Source organism: Balaenoptera acutorostrata, chromosome 3 (genome assembly GCF_949987535.1).
Source record: "Balaenoptera acutorostrata chromosome 3, mBalAcu1.1, whole genome shotgun sequence".
Classification (NCBI taxonomy): Eukaryota; Metazoa; Chordata; class Mammalia; order Artiodactyla; family Balaenopteridae; genus Balaenoptera; species Balaenoptera acutorostrata.
This window is the reverse complement of record NC_080066.1, coordinates 183,188,110-183,210,163: the sequence shown is the minus strand read 5'-3', so window position 1 is coordinate 183,210,163 and position 22,054 is coordinate 183,188,110. Positions and strand designations below refer to the sequence as shown.

The following is a 22,054-nucleotide window of genomic DNA, read 5'->3' as shown; positions in this document are numbered from 1 at the left end:
GGGTGGGGACGGGCTCCCTGATGGCGGAACGCCACAGGGTCCCCAGGGCCCCACGTGGGCCAGGAGCGGGGGAAGGGCAGTCCCCACCGGGGGACTCAGCAGGCCTCGGGGTCTGGAGACGGCTCTCCGCCTAAGCAGGACCCCAGGCGGGTGGGCCCCGAGCCCCTCCCTGGGTCCCCGCCCGGAGTCCAGCCAGGCAGCGTGAGGGTCAGCGCTGGTGAGCCCCGAGGCGTCCGGCTCTAACTTTCCCCCCCCACCGGGAGAGTGTAACTGCTACAGCCACGTGTGGGGGAACAGTCTGGCAATGCTACCTCGCTCCTTTTCTACTGCAGTCAAATGTATACAACGTGCAATTTACCACCTGCAAGGAACCAGTCCAGGGGCGTCAGGCACATTCACGCGGTTGTGCCACCATCACCACGTGCCGTGACTCTCGTCACTTTGTACAACTGAAACTCCGTCCCCACTCAACACTCACTCCCCGCCTGTCCCCCAGCCCGCGGCCCCACCATCCTACTTCCTGTCTATGAATCCGACTGCTCTGGGGACCTCACACGAGTGGATCACACACGATTTGTCCTTCTGTGACTGGCCCGTGTCACTCAGCATGTCCCTCCATGACGCAGCCTGTGTCAGGACCCCTTCGTTTTCAAGGCTGGGTCATCGTTACCGTACGGACTAAGCACATTTGCTTGTCCATACACCCGCCAACGCCCTTGGGCTGCTGCTTCCACGTCTCAGCTCATGTGAATTGTGCTGCTAGAAACACGGCGGGGGTGGGGGGGAAATATCTCTTGGAGACCCTGCTTTCAATTCCCCCAGGATACTCACCCAGACGTGGGATTGCTGGGTCTGGGGGCAGCTCTATCCACTGTTTTACACAGAAGATGCACCATTTTACATTCCCACCAACAGTGCACAAGGCTTGGTTTTAACTTCTGATTAAAAACCTTTGCTAAAGGACTTCCCTGGCGGTCCAGTGGTTAAGACTCCACTCTTCCAATGCAGGGGACATGGGTTCCGTTCCTGGTCGGGGAACTAAGATCCCACATGCCACGAGGTGCGGCCAAGAAGAGAAAAACAAAAACAAACAAACGAAAACCTTTGCTAAGAGGGGCTCTTCCTCAACAGGGCTCCCCAACCCTAAGAGGAAAGCAAGGCTGTCTCATCCGACTGCTCCAGGCCCACCAAGAGAGCGGGGGCCGCACAGCGGGACCTCAGCCCCTCCCTTGCTCGCTCTCCTCAGGACGGAAGAGGCAGGACCAGTCAGGAGGAAAGACATCTGAGGAGGGGACTGTCCCCGCCTGGGCCCGCCTGCCGCGGAGGGAGGCTCTGCGTGCTCCGGCAGGGCAGCGGCCTTCCCGCACGGCCTGCGGAGGGCACCTCTTGGCCGCCCTGTGGACAGAGTGGACAGAGCACAGGGCCAAGGGCAGCGGGAGGACCGGCGGTGGGTGGGGGCTCCTTCCTGCAGGAGCGCCAAGACAGCCCTCTCTCCGCACGCGGCGCCTGTCACTGCGATCCTGGGGCTCCCACGGTCTCTCTCCTGCCATCTCTGTGCACCTCTGTTTCTGCTCTGCCCCCCAGGACGGCTGCTCAGCTTGCACTTGGCTCCTGTGCCGAGCCCGTCCGCGTCTGCCGTCTAGCTGGGTGTTCCGGAAAGTTCTTTCACCAGAGCCTCCTGTCCCCGCTCCACAGGTGCAGGGCTGCGCTGTCGTTGATGCTTCCTGCTCACCGTCACTCTGTCGGACCTGGATGCCGGCGTCTGCTCGCATCCAGAGCAGGGACGAGGTGGGCTCCGGGCTCCTCTCTCCGCCCCGGTGTCTGTGCCTCCGTCCTTTGGAGAATCTGAGGTCTGGGCCTGTCCTTGGCTTTCCCTGCAGTGGGCCCTACCCGGTGGTCCTGGGCTCCCCCCGTCCTCCTCCTCCTCCTGGGCCTCCTCCCAGGTCTCTGGCCATTCCTGGTCTTGCTGGCTTCAGAAGGAGGCAGGAGTGCCCGTCTGCATGCCAACCACCATCTTTGCCACCTTTGCTCTTCTTGACATTTTCACTCTAAAATGAAAAGTTCCAGCCCAACGTGCAGTCCTTTCCAAAACACGGCCAGTTCCCTCCTGACTGCCCAGGGGCTGATCCCAGGCCCCCCGCCCCCGGCTCTACCCACCTCCTGGAAGCCCCTCAGCCTCCTCTCCACCTGACCAGCCCCCCAGGAGGACCCTGCACTGTCCTGTGGCCGCCAGCCGGTGTGGAGGTGCCTTGCGGAAAGCACCCAGTGACTGGCCCTGTCCAGCCTCCGGGAAGGCCCTAGAGACCTCCTGCACTCCCAGCCCAGGGCCCAGAACTTGGGGCCTGGCCCCGCCCTGCTGACCGGCGCCCCAACATCAGGGAGGTCCGTATCCCACCTCGCCCCACCTCACCCCCCCTCACTGATGGTGCTCAGGTGGGAAGTGTCTGTCCCGGTTCACCGCGCATCCCCTTAAGCAGGGCTGAGTTCCGCGGGGATGGGACCAGGGCCGGGGCCCAGGACGGCACCTGGTGCACCCAGGTCCTCGGAGGAAGGGGGCCAGATGTGCCCAGCTCCGCGCGACACTAACTCTTCCTGAGACCGGAAACGTGGATGTTACCGCAAGCAAACTCAGAGATGGGACAATGCATGTGGGAAAAGAGCCGCGATGCCGACGGCAGACAAAGGACTAATGTCCCAAGTACAAAGGCGCCTACAGAAGGGCAGCAAAAAGACAATCAACCCACAGAAATGTGGGCGACGGCGCAAAGAGGCGACTCACAGGAGTGCAGACCCATAACCCACAACGCCCTCGGGCTCCAGAGCCTTCCAGGGCCTGCGGGTCACTGCCCACCGCCCGCCGCCCGCTGCCCTGGCTTTTATGAGGAAAAGTTCGAGCTCCACAGAAAGTTACAGCAAGAGCTCAGCAAACACCCCGCCACCAACAACCAGGGACCCCCTCCCCATGGGCACCTAGGATTGGGGGGCGACCCGGCTGAGAGCAAGCTGGGGCATCAGGACGCCAAGCGCGGGGCCGTCGCCCACGGCACCCTGTCCTCCCTGCTGTCGGCGGCACGGGCCGAGCGCTATCGCCTGCCTGGCTGGTCTCCTCGGATCTAGAACCGTCCCGGCCCCCCTCCTTAAAACTCTTCCCTACTGTAGTAGAACGCGGAAACGTAAAATCGACCACTTGAACCACGTTCAAGCGTACACACCAGTGGCACGCAGCACCTTCACGACGCTGAGCAGCCGTCACCTCTAACCCCAGGACAGCTTCCTCAGCCCACAGAGGCCCGGCCCGGCGGCTCTCTCCTGGCGGCCCTGCCCGGCCTGACGTTCGGTACAAGGGGGTCACACGTGTGGCTCCTCCGAGGGGCGCCACGTCCTGGGTTCACCCACCTGGCAGGTGTCGGGACAGCACTCGGCCCCCAGGGCAGCCGCCGTGAACACGCGTGTGCAGGCGTGGCTCCCGCCCCCGTTCCTCTTCTTCTGAAAGAGTGACGTGCTGGCCACGTGGCGGCGTGGCCGGGCCTGTTGAGGGGCCGTGGCCGCCCCACTGCAGTCCCGCCAGCAGCACTCAGCTTGGGCGCAGGGCGACCACACGGGCCACGAGGGGCTGGCTGGGCCCAGACCCCAGCACAGCGCGCAGCCCGCGAAGCGCAAGGAGAGCGCCCCCCGGGTTTCCCCGGGCCGGGCTGGCCCCCCGAGGAGGACGCTGGCTCCCCCGTTTTCCTCCCGGCACCCAGGACGTCAGCGGTTAAACCGGGGCCACGTGCGGGGCTGCCTCTGTGGCCCCACATGCGCTGGCTGCGGGAGGGAGAACTAAGGGGCCTTTTGTCTCCAGGAGCTGACCCTGTCTGCACAGTCCTGCGTCTGCCCCGGTGGGAGCGGGGACCCTGCGGCGGCAGGTGGCCACGTGGCCCCCACGCCCGGCCTGCCCCCCGGGACGGGCCGGCCCACACGTGGCACCCTGGGGGCTCAGGCTCCAGGCCCACGCAGCTTGGCCATGGCAGGGCCGCAGGGCGAGGCTGGGGCACCTGGAGGCCTGGAGGGTTCTCAGGGGCAGAGCCTGCTGGGGGCCAAGGGGTCCAGTTCCACCCGCATCCCGAGCGCTGGTCACCTTCCTCCGGCAGCCTGAGGCGGCTGCCAGCTCTCACTGGCCCAGCTCAGCTTTCTCTGGTGATCGAGCCTTATCTGGACATGGCTGCTTCCTGCTAATCAGGAGAGAAGGTCAGAGGTGCCTTCTCAGCTTCCCTGCCAGCGGTGTGGGGCTGGGATGGCCCTGCAGGAAGCAAGGGACAGTCAGGCACCCCAACACCGAGGCCGGGATCCCTGGAAGGGGTCACTGTGAGCCCACCTTCCTGCCCCAGCAGAGGCTAACCTGCGACGGGGGCCAGGGCACGGGGAGGAGGGGGCAGAAGAGCCAGTCCCCCTGAGGTAGTGGTGGGTGTTGAGTCAGAGGCCAGCATGGCCACACAGTGGACGAGCCGGCTGGTGGGTGGGCCGGGCCGAGCACGGGTGCCCGGTAGAGGCCACGTGGGCCCAGGCGCCTGCAGAGAGCACCCTGTGCCCACAACAGGGAGGGCCACGAGGGGGCTGGGCAGACAACACTGGGACACACGCATAACCTCAACACAGGGCCTGGGACCCGGAGAGCTCCGGCCAGCCAGCCACGAGGCTGTTATACGTGGGAGCCATCAGCCATCCCAGGACCCGGGCCTGGCCATCAGGACCTCCTTCCTTGGGCCTGCTGGGCTTCTGTCCCCCGCCTCAGTGACCAGAGGCCCCGGGCATGCGGGCACACCTCACTAGCCACTGGAGGGGAGCCCCGCACTGTCCTGGCCACGAGGGAGACGGGGTCCCCTGGCGGGAAAGAGCCCCTGCCCAGCACTTTCCTGCGGGTGGGGCCCTTCCTCGGCAAGGGGCTTTATTCGGGTGGGACGGCAAGGCCAGCACAGGGAAGCTGGGCGCAGAGGACGGCCGCAGGCCACAAGCACCTCGGTTGGGCCACATGCCCTCCTGCACAGCCTGCCGGCTGGACCGCACCACAGGGGACTTCAGGGACCAAGCAGTGGCCCCGCTCAGCCTTGCTCCAGGCGGGAAGCTGTGGTCCAGGTGACTCACAGCTGGGACAGCAAGGGCCCAGCTGGCCGCAAACCCTGCGGTCTGCCTGGACAGAGTGAAGGCGACGGCCTTCCTCCTGCTTCTTTGCCAAAATCTACCCATCTCCTGCCCCGCTCCCAACTTCCTATGGAAGGGCCACTCGGGGGTGGCCCTGGAAGGAGGTGCCCCGTTCCCCGGCTCCTTTAACATTCAGCTTTCCCAAGGGCTGAGAGAGACCACGCTGGCCTCGCCCCAGCCCGGCCCGTCCAGGCGCGTCCCCAGGCCACACCAGCAAGGAGCCAGAGTCCCCAGGCTCCCAGCCCAGTGACAGGCGCCCACGAGGGCTGGTGGAGCGGGGCCCACGGCGACGGGGGAGCACCTGGGCCGCGTGCACCGACAAGCAGGGCCGCCGCGGGACACCGTGACGGGGCAGCCTCTGGTGGCCCCGCAGTGGGCAGGCTCACGGAAGGGAGAGAGCACGCCCTGCTGGGTGTGGAGCGTGGCCGTCTGGGGGAGTTCGGTGGCTCCAGGTTGTCAGACAACAGGGGGTCGAGAGAGCCAGAGCAGTCAGGGCGGGCGAGGTGGGACACGCGCCTCTGGTGTCTTACAGCAGGTGGTCTACAAGGACCCGACAAGCTCCGGGTCCCAGGCCGTGGGCACGCTCCACTGCAGGCCCACTGCCCACAGGCACCGGGTCTGGGGAGGGCATGGAGGGCAGCAGCTACATGCACCCTGGAAGCGTCTGTGAGGGGAGCAGAGTGTGTCCTGCCCCAGGTGCCCCTGAAAACACTGGGGGCACAGTGGGGGCTACAGGCTATTGTTTCCCCCAAATCCGTATGTTGAAGCCCTAAGCCCCAATGTGATGCTATCAGGAGGAGGGACTTCTGGGAGGTGATGAGGTCAGGAGGGTGGAGCCCTCGTGAATGGGGTTAGTGCCCTTGTAAAAGGGACCCCAGGGAGCTCCCTCACCCCTTCCCCCAGTGAGGACACAGGGAGACACCATCTATGAACCAGGACGCAGCCCCCACCAGACACCGGACCTGCTGGCACCGAGACCTTGGACTTCCAGCCCTCGGAACTGTGAGAACTAAGTGCTGTTTAAGCTGCACGCCTGTGGCACTTTGCTACCTGCCTGAGCTGACAGTAGGGATGGTGCTCGAGCCTTCTCAGAGGATTTCTGCTCTGCCCCAGACAGGGCGCGTCTAGGACTGAACTTCTCACTTAGGAATCAAGACCCGCTCCTTGGCAGGGGGTCACTGGGGCTGCTGTTCAGCAGGAGACTGAGCCCTCAGCACCCGCGCCCAGGGGCTGGAGCCCCCAAGAGGAGCCCTGGACACTGGACCAAGACCTCCACCTGCACCTCCTCCAGTTTGTGCCGCGTGGCTCCCTGCAGAGATGCCTCCCCCGGGAAGCCCGGGAGGCCCTGGGGGCCGAGCAATCCCACCATCTGAGGGCCAGGTGCAGTGCCCACCGGGCTTCACCGCGGCCGCCACGGCCAGGAAAGGGTCGGCACGGCCAGGGCTTCTGTTCAGGGGCTCCTGTGTGCCCTGGGGGGCTGCCCGCGTGGCCCAACCACGGAGCTGAGGGTGGCCCCTCATGGTCAGAGCTGGCACTGGACGCTGCCGGGCGCGGCTCTCGCCAGGAAGGGCGACTGGAGACAGAGGAGGGGAAGCAGGACATCCGACCAGACCCCAGATGAGAATTCCTCCAAAACGAGCTGGGCAGACACTGAGTCCCAAGGAGGATGAAGTAATAATGTGATAATAAACACACCCAGACATGCCAAATCCAAAGAAAAACACTTCCTAGCAACGAGAGAACACACGCCGCCCACAGGGGAACCACCGGCAGGCTTACCGCAAACTCGTCAAAACCACTAGAGAGGCCAGGGGACAGAGCTCCAGCGGCCCCTCCGTGCCCAGGGTGCGAGGACCGAGCGGGCGCCTGGGCGGAGCGGAAGGCGTGAGGAGGCTGACCCCCTCGTGAGGAGGAGTCTGGAACCGGGGGGGCCGGGAGAGGGGTGCAGAGCCCCACTCGGTAAGGCCCTCACTTGCTTGCGAGGGAGGGAGGGATGCTGGTTTCCCGTCAATGCTGGGAATTCTCACTTTTCAAGCACACGATAAAGGAACTTGAAAACAGATTTCCTGGAGAAGGTAATAAACAAAACTCAATCAATCTTCACCAATTTCCAAGGAATAAGTGACCAAAAATAGCAGAGGAAGAGCGAAACAAAGAAGGAATGATGGCAGAAACGAGCGCCAGGCTGACGTCACGGACCGGGCGGGCACGCGGCACCAGACGGGGCATCAAGCGGGATCCGGGTGAAGGCGCCAGAGGTGATAAAAGGGCTAGTCACCAGGAAGCTGAACCACGCGGCCCTGCCCCCCATCACCAGGAAAGGGAGGAACGCTGCGGGTCCCAGCTGGGGGGCTGGCCGGGCAAGTCACAGAGGCCCGCGCAGGACGCGCCTCAGCTGGAACGGATGCCCCAGCCAGCGGAATCCCCGGAACCCCACGTCCCTCCTCCTCCCACGGACACAGCCTGCAGGCACCCACCCCACCGGGGCCTCGTCCTGTCTCCAGGAGGCCCCACGCTCGGACCTCCTCTCGGACCGCCGCCCATCTTCCGGCCCACGTCCTCTAGCGCTGGACCCACTGTGGGTCACCCCAGGCCAGCCCCCAGCCTAGCACCCCATCTCCCTCCCTCTGGTCCCTCCTGGGGCACCCAGTTCACCAATATTCTACACCCGAGACGCTGGACACAGCCCCGGAGAACCCCTGGTACCACCTGGCCACCCAGGTCCGCGACACGGACGTCCGGCCCCCAACCTTCCTGGGCCCCCCGTCCCTGGACCAACACCTCCCACCCCCCTCCCCCCCACCTCGCTCCACTGCTCGCTCTGCTGAGAAACGGGGGTGACCTGAGGAGAGCTGCTGCTCACAGCAGCCAACACACGGCCACTCCGCCCGGTGCCCCCCATCCCGGCACACCCCCCCGAGCCCCCCCAGCTGCTGCTGCTACGCCCTCTCCAGAGCAGGCTCCAGACCGGGTCCACGCTCACCGCACAGCTCAATCCCAGCAGCCGGCCCTCCCGGAAACGCTGGGTCTTTCTTGGGCCCTGGCTGTCTGGGACGCTCTATCCTCCGACCTCCATGTGCCCCGGAGCCCCAGGTCCCTCTCCTCAGCCACACCACTGCCCTCCGTCTGGGCAGGCGCTGGCCACACCAGGGCTGTCACCAGGCGAGGGGCAGGGTCACACTGAGGTCGGGCCAGTGATCAGACACACCAGCCCCCCAGGCTCGGCCACTTCCCACCACGGGCACAGCGGCCACCCCTGGGGGCCCCCGCTTCCCCGGTGGGAAGCCACCACTGCGTCTGCTCAGGTGGGTCCTGCCTCATGGCCTGTCCTCCACAGAGGGGCCCCGAGACCCCAAGACACAAGGGGGCGGGGTTGGTGCCGGCTGGAGCCTCCCCCCGCCGGGTGCGGGTGCGGACGCAGGGGTTCACCCCGAGTTCCCTCTTCCAACAGCAGCGGTCCCGGCCCCACTCGGTGGAGCCCAAGGTCTCCTCCCTGAGACAGGCGCCAGGTGCACCTGCTCTGCGGTAACGCAGCCGCCGTGGACCCACAGGCTTGCTCTCAGTGAGGGCGTACTGGGCCCCGCCAGTCCCCAGGGGACGCTGCAGGGGTCCCTGCTGTGCCCACACAGAGGGCCGCCTGGACCGCGCCCAGCCATCGCGAGAAGCCCGCTGAGTGGTTACAGGTTCTGAGGAGACCAGAAGGCTCCCGCCACTCGCCCCGCCCCACACGGGTGCCCCCAGGGGACGCTCAGGCCCCCAGGCCCCTGACGCACTGCACCACAGAGGCCGAGCCTGGGGGTCCGAGCACCCTAGACTCCCCCAGAGCTCCTGGAGGCCCGGGGTCCCCTCCTCAACCAGGTCCGGTCCCCAGGACGTCCAGGTGCCAGGAAGCAAATCTCGAACGTCGATGGAGACGCCAAGTCAGGCACACGGGCGCGAGAGGCGAGGAGAGGGTCTGGTCGGGGCCATGCGCGGACGGGCTGCAGCCCGCCAGCCGTGCCCAGGGCCCCTACAAACCACAGGCGCGACTCCCCGGAGGCCTCTGCCCATCACCTGGCTCCACGGCCTTCTCCTTCCCAAACCCAGCGCACAGCAGCGCCACGGCCGCCCGCCTGGGGAAGGGGGCGCGGGTCGGCCTTGAGAGGCCTCCTGTGGGCGGCCCACAGCCGGCTGAGCTAGCTCGGGAGGAAACAGCTGTGGAACATCCTGGCTTCACCTGAGTTAACTCAACTCACAGCAGGGGGAGGAAATTAAACTAGAGCCCCGGACATCTGTAATGCTCTATTGCTATGAGTTTCCGAATTTCCCTCCCGCAAGGCTCTGGGTCCGGGTGAACCTGACACCCTTTCTCTCTAGATCAATAACATGCAAAAATGGGGCTGCCAGGCTGCATGTCTCCCTGAGAAAGACTCTCACCTTCACTCTCCTCTTACAGGGAATTGGAAAGACCCCGAGTAGGAGGGGATTCCCGAGGAACTCTCTTCTAAACGGTCTGACCAGACGCGGCTTCTTTTTATTCCTAACACAAACAGCCTAACTAGAAATCCCGCTTATCCTGTTGTCCACTGTGCCCTCCTTTAAAGGAGGTGGTTTTCAGCAGGAAGGCGCTGGGCTGGGGCCTACGCAGCCGCCCTCTCTTGCCCCACGGCCCGTGCACACTGCCCCAGAAACCTTCTCTGCACAAGGACGGCAGCGCTGGGCGCCTATATTGGGTACAGAGCACGTGCGGGATGGGATGCCCCAGCTTTCCAGCGAGCGTCCCCGAGCAGCTGGTGTAGCAGCTGCCCCCTCCCCGAGGCCTCTGCGGTGGCGGCGGGATGGAATGTCGGCCTGTCCGCTGAGCCAGGCCCGAGGCTCTGGGGGAGGGCGGCGTTTCTACCAGGCGCTGTCCCCTTTTCTCCGGGAGGCAGATGTGAAAGGGGACAGAGGTGTGGAGTTCTCTCCGCGGGTCAGGAGAGGCCTGGCTCAGCGTCCTGGCCGCACAGGACCTCCCTACAGACTCGCTCCTCCCGCTGGGGAGGTGGGGGGTCCCCGTCTGTGCCGCGCTTCTCTCCTAGAACGACCTTCACCATCGCCCCAAAGCTGGCATGACACCGAGACTGTGGGTGACCCCAGCACGGCCCCAGGGGCTCAGGTGCAGTGGTCCTACCCCCGACCCCGTTTCTAATAAACAAACGTCTGAAGCCTTCGATGACCTGCCAGAGACAAGCCCACAGGCGGGTGTTGGCGAGCTGCGGCTGGGGGGTGGGGTGGGGGGAGGCATCAGACCCCCCCGCCGCCCAAACCCTGACGGTCAAGGTCCTGTGTCCTCTGCGGGGACCTGCAGCGGGGCACCCCCATCAGCTCTGCCTCGGCCGCTTTGGCACAAACCCAGGACAACGGCCTGCGGGGCAAGCACAGGGCCGTGCTCACAGCACGACCAGCCGAGGGCCCGAGGGGCGAGTGGCTGGTGGGGGAGCCGGGTCCCTGTGCCACTCGGCATCTGTGTGTACAGCCCACCACCCGCCTGACCCCAGGGGCGGTCCTCCGGTGGCCCTGATGGGCCCAGACGTGTGCCTCTCCTGCGGCCTCAGGCCGTTGCCGCCGGACCCTCGGCCTGTCCCATGCCCCCTCCGGAGTCTGGGAAGCCCTCATTCTGAGTGGGGCCCACGCCCACCCCCCAGCTGGCAGCTCAGTTTCGCCCCATTCTCACTCCTCTCCGGGGGGCGGGCGCCTGGCGCTGCATCGACAAGCACAGTGTTTGGAAACATGCTCGACACGGAGCTCACCTCCTGCCAGAGCCGGGCCGGCCAGGGGCACACAGTTCGGGGTGTGGTGACTGTCACTCCCCATTAACTTGCCAAAGTGTGACAACCCTTAAGTCACACTGCAACCAGTTAAAGCAGAAAGTCCGGAGCCCGAGCGGGAATCAGCAAGAGACAGCGCGTTCCTGGGGGGGGGGGGCAAGCACAGCGGGGGCACAGCCGGGGGGGACCCCGTAGGGACCCTGACCGAGAGCCGGCAGCAGTGTCCTGGCTGTGGGCTCGGTCACAGGAGCCCAGAACCAAGGACAGGTCTTTGCAGCCAAAGTTCACCCTGCCCTCACTGCCCGGTGCATCCAGCCTGGGCGGGCAGGGCGGGAGGGCCCTGGGCCACCGCAGAGCGTGGAATGGCCACTCCCTCCCGTGACCCGCCACGGGGCGCCTCCGGTGGCTGTACCCAGCCGGCCCCTTGGCGGAGCTCAGGGAAGGAACCGAGGGGGCGCCCAGGGCAGCACCCACTAGGACACTCGCCCCAGCACGACACCTGTCTCAGGCACTTTCGGGCTCCTTGGAGATGCACTGTGTCTGCTCCCAGACAACAGGGACCAGCCCAGTCACGACACCCCCGAGCAGGGGGGAGCCCCCCACCCGGGTTCAGAAGCAGGGATGCGGGTGCTGGTTGCCAGGGGCCCCAGTGTGGTGACACTGTCCTCCGAGGCCTGAGGACACCTGCCCAGAGCCAGCCCTCACACGGCGGCACCTGAGGCCCCACATGCAAACTGTGCCGGAAAGGCTCATCCCATCCTCTCTGCATCTAAAAGTCGGAAGATCCTGACTGGCCGTGGTCCGATAAAAGATGACACACCATCACTGCCGCGAGGCCGGCTGCAGGGCTTGAAAACGAGGCTCCAGTTGAGGGAAAGGCGCCCGTGTCCCAGCTGTCAAGGGTCCAAGGCGCCCACGAAGGGTCTCCCCGTAGCAGCGTCACCACTGCCCCAGTGGGGACGCAGGCCCTACAGAGTAAAGTGGGCAAGGACGAGGGAGCCCAGCGCCAACTGAAGGAGCACGCGGCCCGTGCAGGTGACGCGGGGCAGAGGCGGTCGGAACCCAGGCCGCCGAAGGCCACAGCCACGTCTGAGCAGAGGGCAGTGCCTCTGAGGGCCAACTGCCCGCCAACAGGGTTCCACCTTCAAGGGGGCAGAGACGCCCAAGCCCACGCTGCTCTCCTCGGGCCTCACGGTGTGTGTAGGGCTGCACGTCCTGGCGGCGGGGGCGGAGGGGGGAATCGCCCCACGGACAGTGGAAACGGAGCCAGCTGATGGCCAGGACGGGAGACAGGAGAGGTGCTTCCCTTCCTGCCAAGGGCAAGACCCGGTGAGTCTGCCCAAGGAGAAGAGGCCAGGCCAGGCTCCTTGTGACGCCTCCCAGCCGCCCCCCTCCGTCCTGATCACTGGGGGGCGGTGGTCCTCACTGCTGGTGGACCTGAGCCCCCTGTGCAGACCCTGCTTGCCCCGGTCCCTCCCCATCCCTCCCCATCCTCTCCTGCCATGGGGACAAAGGTGCCCTGGGGCCAGGCGACCAGGAGCGTCCCTTCTCAGAACGGCAGCTGGATGCCTCCCGGGACCAGGGGGGCGGCATGGTCTGGCCGGGGAGATGAGGAAAGGCCGGTGGGGGCAGCAGGGCCCGGTGGGCTGCCGCACGTCTGGCAGGAAGAAGGGCAGCTGCGCCCAGTCCGCGGCATGTCCCACCAGCCTGCGGTTCCAGATGCCCCCCAGGGCCCACTCTGGCCCATCCATGCAGAAGACCGCAGACCTCGGCCTTGACCTCCAATGGGGAGAACTACCAGGCCGGCAGAGCTGGGCGCTGCGTGCCCACTGCTGCCGAGAAGGGGCTCCTGGAGAGCACGCGCGTCTCACCCTGTAAAGCACAGAGCACAGGGCGCTGCCTTCCTCCCGAGGCGGGCGGGGGCCGTGCAGGCTGGAGACACTCAGGAGTAGAAAGTGCTTTACTAGAAATTCTGTTCTTCAGGACAAGGGTGTCCCCACCATGCATCACAGCCCCCTGCGGAGTCCTGCTTGGCTGAGGACACATCCGTGACAACGCACCTCCAGGGCGGGAGGAAACTCAGCTTCCACATACACTCACAGGCTATTTTTAGGGCTACTTTCAGGGCCACCGTCTAACAACCCACAAGAGCAGCCAGGCGCAGGCGGCTGGGGGGAGGCAGCAGCTCCCACACTCACCGCCCAGCGCATCCTGGAGCCCAAAATACCCAGCACCAGCGGGAATGACAACTGCAAGCCAGTTCCCACCGAGACCGGAAGCTGAGGGGCCCGGTCTGGCGTGTCCGATGAGACCCGGTCGTACTGGCGGGAGGACACGCCAGACTGGTGGGGCCCGGGTGTAACAGCAGCACCAGGCCACTCAGCGTCAGGAGCGCCCCCCATCCTGCCATTCCCTGCCCGCCGGCCCCTGAGCACCCGTCTCTGTGATGGGTCACTCTGGCCACACCAAGTGACGCTCGGGCTCCTGAAGGACCCTGAAGATCCAACCGTGATGCCTCCACGTGCCCGTCACAGGGGCAAAGACTCCCGTCATTCCTCCTGACTGCACAGCTACTCTCTGGAAGAGTCCCCAAGCCCCACCCACCCGCTCCCAGACGCCCTTCCTCATCCGACCCTCCTGGGGTGGGATGCTGGGCATGCTGGGGAGAGGGGGAGAGGAGCTTGTTTTGGAGCCCAGATCCCGGGAAGAGAGGAACAGGCAGCGGGGCGACTGAGAGGCCCCACCTGGTTGATGGGTCACTAAGCATCACATGAGAGGACACCTGCCCCACGTGGCCACTTCCTTCTGCATAAAAGCCAACTCGGGAAGACGGTACGTTTACAGCACTGCGCCCACGGAGGGCTACTGCCCACCTCGATACCTGCCGGAGGAGCAGGCCACCGCCCAGGTGTGTGCGGGGGCCGAGCACTGCCCGGCACAGGGCGATCGGGGGCGCTGAATGGAGCTGCGCTGACTGCAGCAAGGAGCCAGGCCTCCCCCAGAGATGCCCAGCCCGCAGGCCTGGATAGCTGAGGTCAGATGCCTCAGTCTCTCCCTCAACGCGGCTCTCAGCCCTCGGAAGCTGCCGAGCCCCAAGCCCACTCTCAATCCCCCGTGCTGCCCTCCCCGCCCCGCCTCCCCCCACCCACATGCCCAACCAGAGCTCAGCCTCCAACTAAACTCACACCCCCCAACAGATTGGTGACTTCCCCAGACCTCCAAACGAAGCCCAGGGTCCTGAACACAGCATCCGGTTCCACCACAGGCACGTGCCAGGTGCCACTCCATGCCCGCTCTGCGCACGGTGGGGGACGGCCGATCCCGCCTGCCCCGCATACCCTCCTGCAGGCTGGGGTGCAGTGGGACGCGGACGTGCCTCTGCAGAAAAAAGGGCTGAGAACTGGCCACTGAAACAGGGACGAGCAGAGACTGCCCAGTGGCCGGTCTCAGTGACATCAGAGGGAAGGGCTGCCAAAGGGCCGGCGTGTTCCGGAGGCGAGCAGACAGACAGGAAGAGACGACCACTGCAGAGAAAGTGCCTGAGAACTTCCTGGAAGTCACCAACCCACAAAGTCAAAAAGCCCAATGACCCTAACTCAGGCACACAAGAGAAACCCTCACCTGGGCACAGCAGAGAGGTGACTGCAGAACCACTAGGGAGAAAGGACAGACCTTCCAACCAATCACAGCTGACTGACACTGACCTCTCAACAGCAGAACCGAGAGCCAAGTCGGGGGAGATGCTGGCCAGGACCCCACAACCGGGAGGACACCCTCCGGGACGAGGGTGAACGTTTTCAGATACACTGAAAGAACAGTTAGTTATCTGCAGAGCTTCACTGAAGAAAACCCTAAAGACGCATTTTCCGACACAAGGAGCAAAATGATTCCAAGTCATGAGATACAAAAAGAATAAAGAAAAGAAAGTAGTGAGAGTTTTGAGATTAATCAAGTATTAACAATATAAAGTAATAATAACCTCATATGGGCTAAAAAAGAAGACAGTTAAAATACTCTAAACAAAAGCATGTAAACGTGAAAGTGTTGGGTCAGAATAATGTGCTCTAAGGTCCCGGTATTGTTCAGGAAGAGAATTTACAATTAACTTTAAAATATAACAGCAAGTATGCAATTTACAATTTATATGGTAACCAGTGAAGAAGTAGTGACGAGTTCAAACTAATAGAAAGGGAAATAGAATAAGAAAAAAACGCAAAATAAGGTATGACAGAAAAGAGAAACAAATGTAAAAAATGTAGGACAATAATAAGCACAAAAATAAAATGGTAGACATGAACCCAAATATCAGTAATTTAGATAAAGGACAACAGACTGAATGTCCTAGTTAAAAAATAAAGATTGTCAGATTGAATGAAAACGAAATCTAGATTGTGCCAAACAACCAAAGATACATGTAACCTGTAAAGATACAGGAAAGTTTAAAGAAACAAGGTGAGGAAAGATATGACAGGCAAATATACCCAAAAGAAAGCTCAGAGAGCTACACTGTTACCAAACCTTTGCTCTGATGAAAAGCACCGTCAGGTCAGGAGTGAGACAGGCTGAACAGTACAAACACCGGGAGGGATTGTGATTTCTAAACAGGACGTACCTAATGACAGGACTCCAGGAAAAACAGACAAAGCAAAGCGTGACCTAAAGGGACAGGTATCAAACATGACACTGCCAAGTGCCAAACACATGACCCTTTTCTTTTCAGGACAGACAGAACGTGTATGAACACTGACTTCAAACAGGGCCACAGAGTAAGTTCCAAAGCATCGTAAGGACCTGGTGTCATACTGACCACCCTCTGTGACAACAACATAACTAAGTTAGAAATGAATAATGGAAAAAAAGAGAAGAAATGAATTCGGCAGTGGAAAAGTAACTAAGGAAAAAAACCATACGTTTGGATATTAAGAGACTTTGAAATATCCCATCATGCCAAAGAGAGAATAATGGAAATTTTTAAAAAGGTTTTTAAACTGAAAGATTTTATATATAAAAGCTTGTGAAACGCAGCCAAAGCATTACTTATTTTGTATTTCTAAAATCTTATGTGAAAGGAAAGGAGGAAAAATAATGAGCTATTTATTTTAAGAAATTAGAGCATCCAAATAATTAATTAATTAATTTATTTATTTATTTAAAAAAGGGCTTCCCTGGTGGTGCAGTGGTTGGGAATCTGCCTGCCAATGCAGGGGACACGGGTTCGAGCCCTGGTCTGGGAGGATCCCACATGCCGCGGAGCGACTGGGCCCGTGAGCCACAACTGCTTAGCCTGCGCGTCTGGAGCCTGTGCTCTGCAACAAGAGAGGCCGCGACGGTGAGAGGCCCGCACACTGCGATGAAGAGTGGCCCCCGCTTGCCGCAACTAGAGAAAGCCCTCGCACAGAAACGAGGACCCAACACAGTCAAGAACAAATTAATTAATTAATTTATTTATTAAAAAAAAAAAAAAAAAAGAATCTGCCTGCCAATGCAGGGGACACGGGTTCAAGCCCTGGTCCGGGAAGATCCTACATGCCGCGGAGCAACTAAGCCCATGCGCCACAGCTACTGAGTCTGTGCTCTAGAGCCCGAGAGCCACAACTACTGAGCTCACGTGCCACAACTACTGAAGCCCACGTGCCTAGAGCCCATGCTCCACAACAAGAGAAGCCACCGCAATGAGAAGCCCACGCACCACAACGAAGAGTGGCCCCAGCTCGCCGCAACTAGAGAAAGCCCACGCGCAGCAACAAACACCTAACGCAGCCAATAAATAAGTAAATAAATCGGAACAGGAGCATAAAAATAAAAATAAAGAGCATAAGTGGAAAGAAATAAAGATACGAATATTCATTTTTTTAAAAAAATGATGAACCCTTGGTGAGACAGATCAGAGTGTGGATGTCCACGTGCAGAAATAGTCATCACCAGGAATGAAAAGGGGACAGCTCTGAAGGTCCTGCAGACATTAAAAAAAAAAAAAAGAATATTAGGAACAACTTTTTGCCAAAAACTTGAAAATCTGGACGAAATGGACAAATTCCCAGAAAACTATATTTCCGAAACTAACTTAAAGTGGGGGTGTGTGTGTCCTACAATCATTAAAGAAATTGAGCCAGGAGTCACACTTGCCCCAAAGCAACTTCAAGCTCAGGTATTGTACTGGTGATTTCTCCCACACATTCAAGGAACAAACAATTCCTGTTTCACACAAACAATACCATGCAACAGCTCATTCTGCAGGATATCTTGGCACCAAAATCTGATAAGGGCAGTAGATGAGCAGGAGATTACAGACCCTAGACAGAGGTGCAAAAGTCCTAAGCAAAATCTTAATTTCAGTCTACCCATGTACAGGAAGGGGAACATGGCATGACCACGCTGGTATTTTTCCAAGAGTGAACGGTTAGCTTAATGCTAGAAAATCCATTGACGTAATTTACCACATCAGTCGTTAAAGGAGAAGGACCACGTCAGGCTCTTGCTTATACCCAACACCCACGCACAACAAGTGCAGAGTGAGACCCCAAGGAGAAACTATCGTGCAGCCACCAGAATGGCTGCAATTGAAAGGATGGTAACACAGAACGTACACAGAACGTGCACAGAACGTGCACAGAACGTACACAGAACGTGCACAGAACGGCTGGCAGCCTTGGAAGGTGGTACCACCACTCCGGAAAGCCGGCTGTGTCTTCATAGTTGACACACCCCCGCCTCCCCTGCGACCAGCCATCCTGAAGAGAAGAGCGAACGCAGCCCAAGCCCTGACCCTGGATGGTCACAGTGGCTCTGAACACATCAGCCCCAAAGGAAATGACCCCAACACCCACCGGCAGGAGAAGGTTCAAACCACGTGCGGATGCCACCAACGTGGAGAGAGAGCCGCGGGGCTGCCGTGGGCGATGCCCGGGGCACCTGGCCGGTGGGGGAGCCTGGCCCCGAGCGCTCGACACTCATCTGCGGGGTGACAGAGACGTCCCCATCCTGCGGGCTGTGGTGGACCCGGGCACGCGGCTGCCAAAGCTCACACTTCCAGCTGAAGGCCCTTCTGCGAGTGTGAGCTCACCCTCCGTGGCCGCCAGAGGACGCCAACAGGAGGATGTGGAGAAATGTGAATGCGCAGTAAGCCTGTGGAACGATGTCCGACCCCGTGAAATTAATTCATAAACCTCAACAGGAAGGAAAATTAAGGGGCAAGTGCAAGGGTCCAAAATGCCCCAGACCCCGCTGAAGCTGGCACGGAAGGAGGCTGCTTTGGGAATCCCAGCAGAGGGGCAGGGATAGGAAGACGCCAGGGCCGGGGGTCACTGGGGAGGGGTGCTGTCTGCTCCCTCGAGGAAATCCACGAAACCGAGCCTGCCTCTGTCACAGCCCCGTGGGCCTGGCACCAGCTCCTGGGAAGAGCAGAGAGCTCTCCCGCCACCACCAGGAAGGAAAGACCACAAGACAAGACCAAGGCCAAAGCCGGGTGCACCTCAGGAGTCATCACAGGCCTCGAAAAGACAGCCAAGAAGCGCGCATCATCAGAGGAGGGTGGTTTCAACACATTGCCGAAAAAGGATTACCAGTCCCTAAAAAGCTGCTGAGGGGCTTCCCTGGTGGCGCAGTGGTTGAGAGTCTGCCTGCCAATGCAGGGGACACGGGTTCGAGCCCTGGTCTGGGAAGATCCCACGTGCCGCGGAGCGGCTAGGCCCGTGAGCCACAATTACTGAGCCTGCGCGTTTGGGGCCTGTGCTCCGCAACAAGAGAGGCCGCGATGGTGAGAGGCCCGCGCACCGCGATGAAGAGTGGCCCCCGCTTGCCGCAACTGGAGAAAGCCCTCGCACAGAGACGAAGACTCAACACAGCCATAAATAAATAAATAATTAATTAATTTAAAAAATTAAAAAGTTAAAACTACAAAAAAAAAAAAAAAGCTGCTGAGACTCAAGTAGGGGGGAAAAAAAAAGGAGAAAAAAATTGGCAAAAGAAATGAACAGGAATTTCGCTGATGAGGAAGTACAAATGGCCTACATCAGTAATCAGAGAAATTCAAATTAAAACCACAATACCATTTCACACCCACCAGATTGGCAACAATTGAAAGTCAGGCAGTGCTGGCAAGAAGGCAGAGCAGTGGGGACACCGGGGTGGGGGGTGGGGGGTGGGGGCCAGAGCTGGCATCACCGCTCCGGGAAGGCTCCTGGTGGTGACGCCGAGCACACGCCCCCCAAACCTACTGCCGGCGGCAGAGGGCCAGTGTGAGAATGCCCGCCCACAGGGGTGCATTCGTAACTGGCCCAAACCTGTGGACAGCCACAGGTCCCCCCACAAAGCAGAGACACGTGCTGCTGTCTTACAGGGAACACCACGCCGCAGGCACAGCCATCAGCTCGACGCCACTCAGAAACTTAGAGACCGGGCAAGAGGAGTCGCGCACACGGACAGAGAGTGGGATCCCTTCTACATAAAGTCTCCGAGCGAGCGGAACGAAGAACAGCCTATCCAAGGAGGCCTGCTCCGGGATACAAGCGGGGGACCCGCAGCACCTTGCGGGGACGGCCGCGCCGGGGCGGGGCTGTTCTGTGCGTCCGACCCCTGAGCTCTGCGCCTGCCCACCCCGAAGGCTGCTCAGCCCCACGCCTACAGAGCAACCCGCCAGGCCCCGCCCCGCGCCGTGGACCGCCCCCACCCCGCACCTAGCGCTGCACAGCCCCGCCCCCGCATCCTGCCCCGCCCCCGCCCTCCCCACACGCCCACCCGAGTGGGCTTCCTACACCAGCTCCGCGGGGGGCCGACTGGGCCCCTCGACCACGCAGCCCCTGCCCACCTGCCACCTCCCTCACCTCCCTCTGGTCAAAACTTCGGTGGTCTTTCGGGGCACCCCAGGAAGCTGCTGAAGAGGTGCAGGAAGGGGGGCAAGCATGCCCCCAGGGAGCGCCGTGGGGAGGCAGCCAGCGCGGGGGGGCGGGGGGTGACGATGCAGGGGTGACAGACAGGAGAAGCATGGTGGGGAGGGTCCAGGATGACCCTTGGGTGTGACGCCCGACACTGGGCCAAATGCCAAGACGGGAAGTTGGAGAGGGTGGGAGGCCAGGCCTGGGAAGGTGCCCCTGAGACTTTCCAGACAAGAGGCAAGCAGGTGGGTCTCCCGCCGACACCACACCCTCCCAAGGTCCCACACAGGTTTGGGAGCACCCATCCTTCCCACTCGGCACAGACAAGGCCCTGAGCCACCAGCCTCGTGCTTGGGAGGGCAACCCTGGCACCCGGCACCCTCTGCGTCCCCAACACCTGGCTCGCACACCTGTTGAAGGAGCCGTGGCAGAGCGCACCCCCCTCGGTACACACTGGCCACTTCCTCTGGTCCCGCCAGGGGATCTCCCCAGGGAGAGCTTTTCCCTTCCGCCCCCCTGCAGCCCTTGTGGCCTGGTGTCCATTCCAGAACCAGGCCCTGGTGTGAGTTTGTCTCTCTTCCCCCTCAGCCTGGGAGCTTCCTCAGCAGGGACCACTGAATCAGGAAGAAACCCGCAGAGCTTCAAGCTGGCAGGAGGAGCAGGGAAGCGACAGGCCTGAGTAGAGTCGGGATGGCCATGGCGCTGTCCTGTGGGTGAGCCTCGTCCAGCTGTACCGCTGGGGACAGGGCACTTCCCCCCAAGTGGAAAGGGCAGCGTCCTTTGCGATGGCAAAATTAACAGTATGATGTAAGGAGCAGTGTTTATGTACAAGGAAGTCCCTAAATTACACAGCATAGTGCAAACAGGCAAGGGGCAGATACCTCCCCCCGCCAGCAGGACAGAGGGGGTAGGGCCAGACCCTCAAAAGGACGAAGGATGAAGGAATAAAATTGTGGTCCCAGGTCCCAGATCTGTGTGTCCTTTGGACACTGCGTGCCCTGAGTGACTCCCAGGCCACTCAGGCTTGACAGTGTGGCTGGACGCGAAAGGAAATCTATGGTACCCGGTGGAAAGAGGAGACACCCTGAGTCAACTCCACCGTCACCGCAATGGTAGGCAGGTGCAACGATGCCGGTTGGGAGCCAACCAGGTAGGCGCCTCGGAGAGCCTCGGGGGACAGCGGGGCCTGAGAAACCCAGCGCCACTTCCTCCGCTGCACGGGACCAGGACCTCAGGGACCATCCACGCATCAGGGGTTGTCTGCACGAAAGGCGCGTGCCCGAGGTGGGGCGCAAAGGCGACGGCCCGGGGTGTGGGTCCCGAGTGCGGATCCCGGAGTGAACGGTTCCGGGTGGACTGTCCCGGGTGGGGGCCCCGGGTGCAGGTCCGGGGTGGCCAGTCCCGCGTGCAGGCCCCGGGTGGGGACCCAGGCGCGAGGTCCCCTGTGGCCGGTCTCGGGTGGCCGGCAGGTGCGCGCGGGAACAAAGCGGCAGGCGGGCGGCGGCGTACCTGGGCACGCAGCTGGGGCTGGAGCCGTCCACCTCCCAGGTGGCGAACAGGTTCATGGGCACCGGCGTGTTGAGCGCGGCGGGCGCGCCGGCCAGGCCCAGGCGGCCCCGCTCGGCCATGGCGCCGGCCCCGCCGCTCCCTCGGCGGCCTGGGCTGCGGCCGGGCCGCGGACGCGCGGCGGGCGGGCGGGCGGGCCGGGCGCGCGGAGGGCGGCGGCGCGGTCACATGGCTGCAGGGCGGCGGGGACAGCCGGGCGGGCGTCGGACAAGCCCGCGGGCGGCGACCAGGCTGCGGCCGCCCAGCCCAGCCCCGCCCCTCCCGCGCGCGCCCCCACCGCGCTCCCCCTCCCCCGACCGCGCCGCCGCCTCCGATTGGCTGGGCGGGCGCGCGCTCGCCGCTTTGGGCCCAATCACGGCCCGCGGAGGGCTCACCGGAAGTGAGATTAAGCGCCCCCCTCGAGCCGGCGCCCCAGGAGGCGCCCCAGCCCGCGGCCCGCGGCCCGCGGGAGCGCGCGTCCGCGCCTGCGCACAGGCCCCGCCCAGAGCGCCGCGCCCCGCCCCCCGGGAGAGGCAGGGAGGGGCCAGAGAGACCTCAGGGTCCGCCTGTGGCCCTGTGCCCCGCGAGCCCCCCAGGAGCACTTATTGTCCCCCTGTATCTCCCGGGCCTCTGCGCGTCCCCGACCCCCCAGTCCTACGCCTCCTCAGAATC

The 22,054-nt window shown here is 62.2% G+C and overlaps 1 protein-coding gene across 6 annotated transcripts in view; it reads right to left on the bottom strand.

Annotated features, from left to right (window-relative positions):
* Positions 1–21,557, bottom strand: part of PACS2 (phosphofurin acidic cluster sorting protein 2) — a 63,760-nt gene extending 42,203 nt beyond the window's left edge. For 3 of the 6 annotated variants that reach the window (XM_057543153.1, XM_057543154.1, XM_057543156.1), the window contains exon 1: positions 21,347–21,556. In XM_057543153.1, coding sequence (XP_057399136.1) covers positions 21,347–21,465 — 119 coding nt within the window. In that variant the 5' untranslated portion in view covers positions 21,466–21,556. Of the gene's footprint in view, positions 1–21,346 lie in introns of all 6 variants that reach the window. The other 3 variants (XM_057543157.1, XM_057543158.1, XM_057543155.1) reach the window with 2 other exon arrangements.
* Positions 21,558–22,054: the final 497 nt, after the last annotated feature.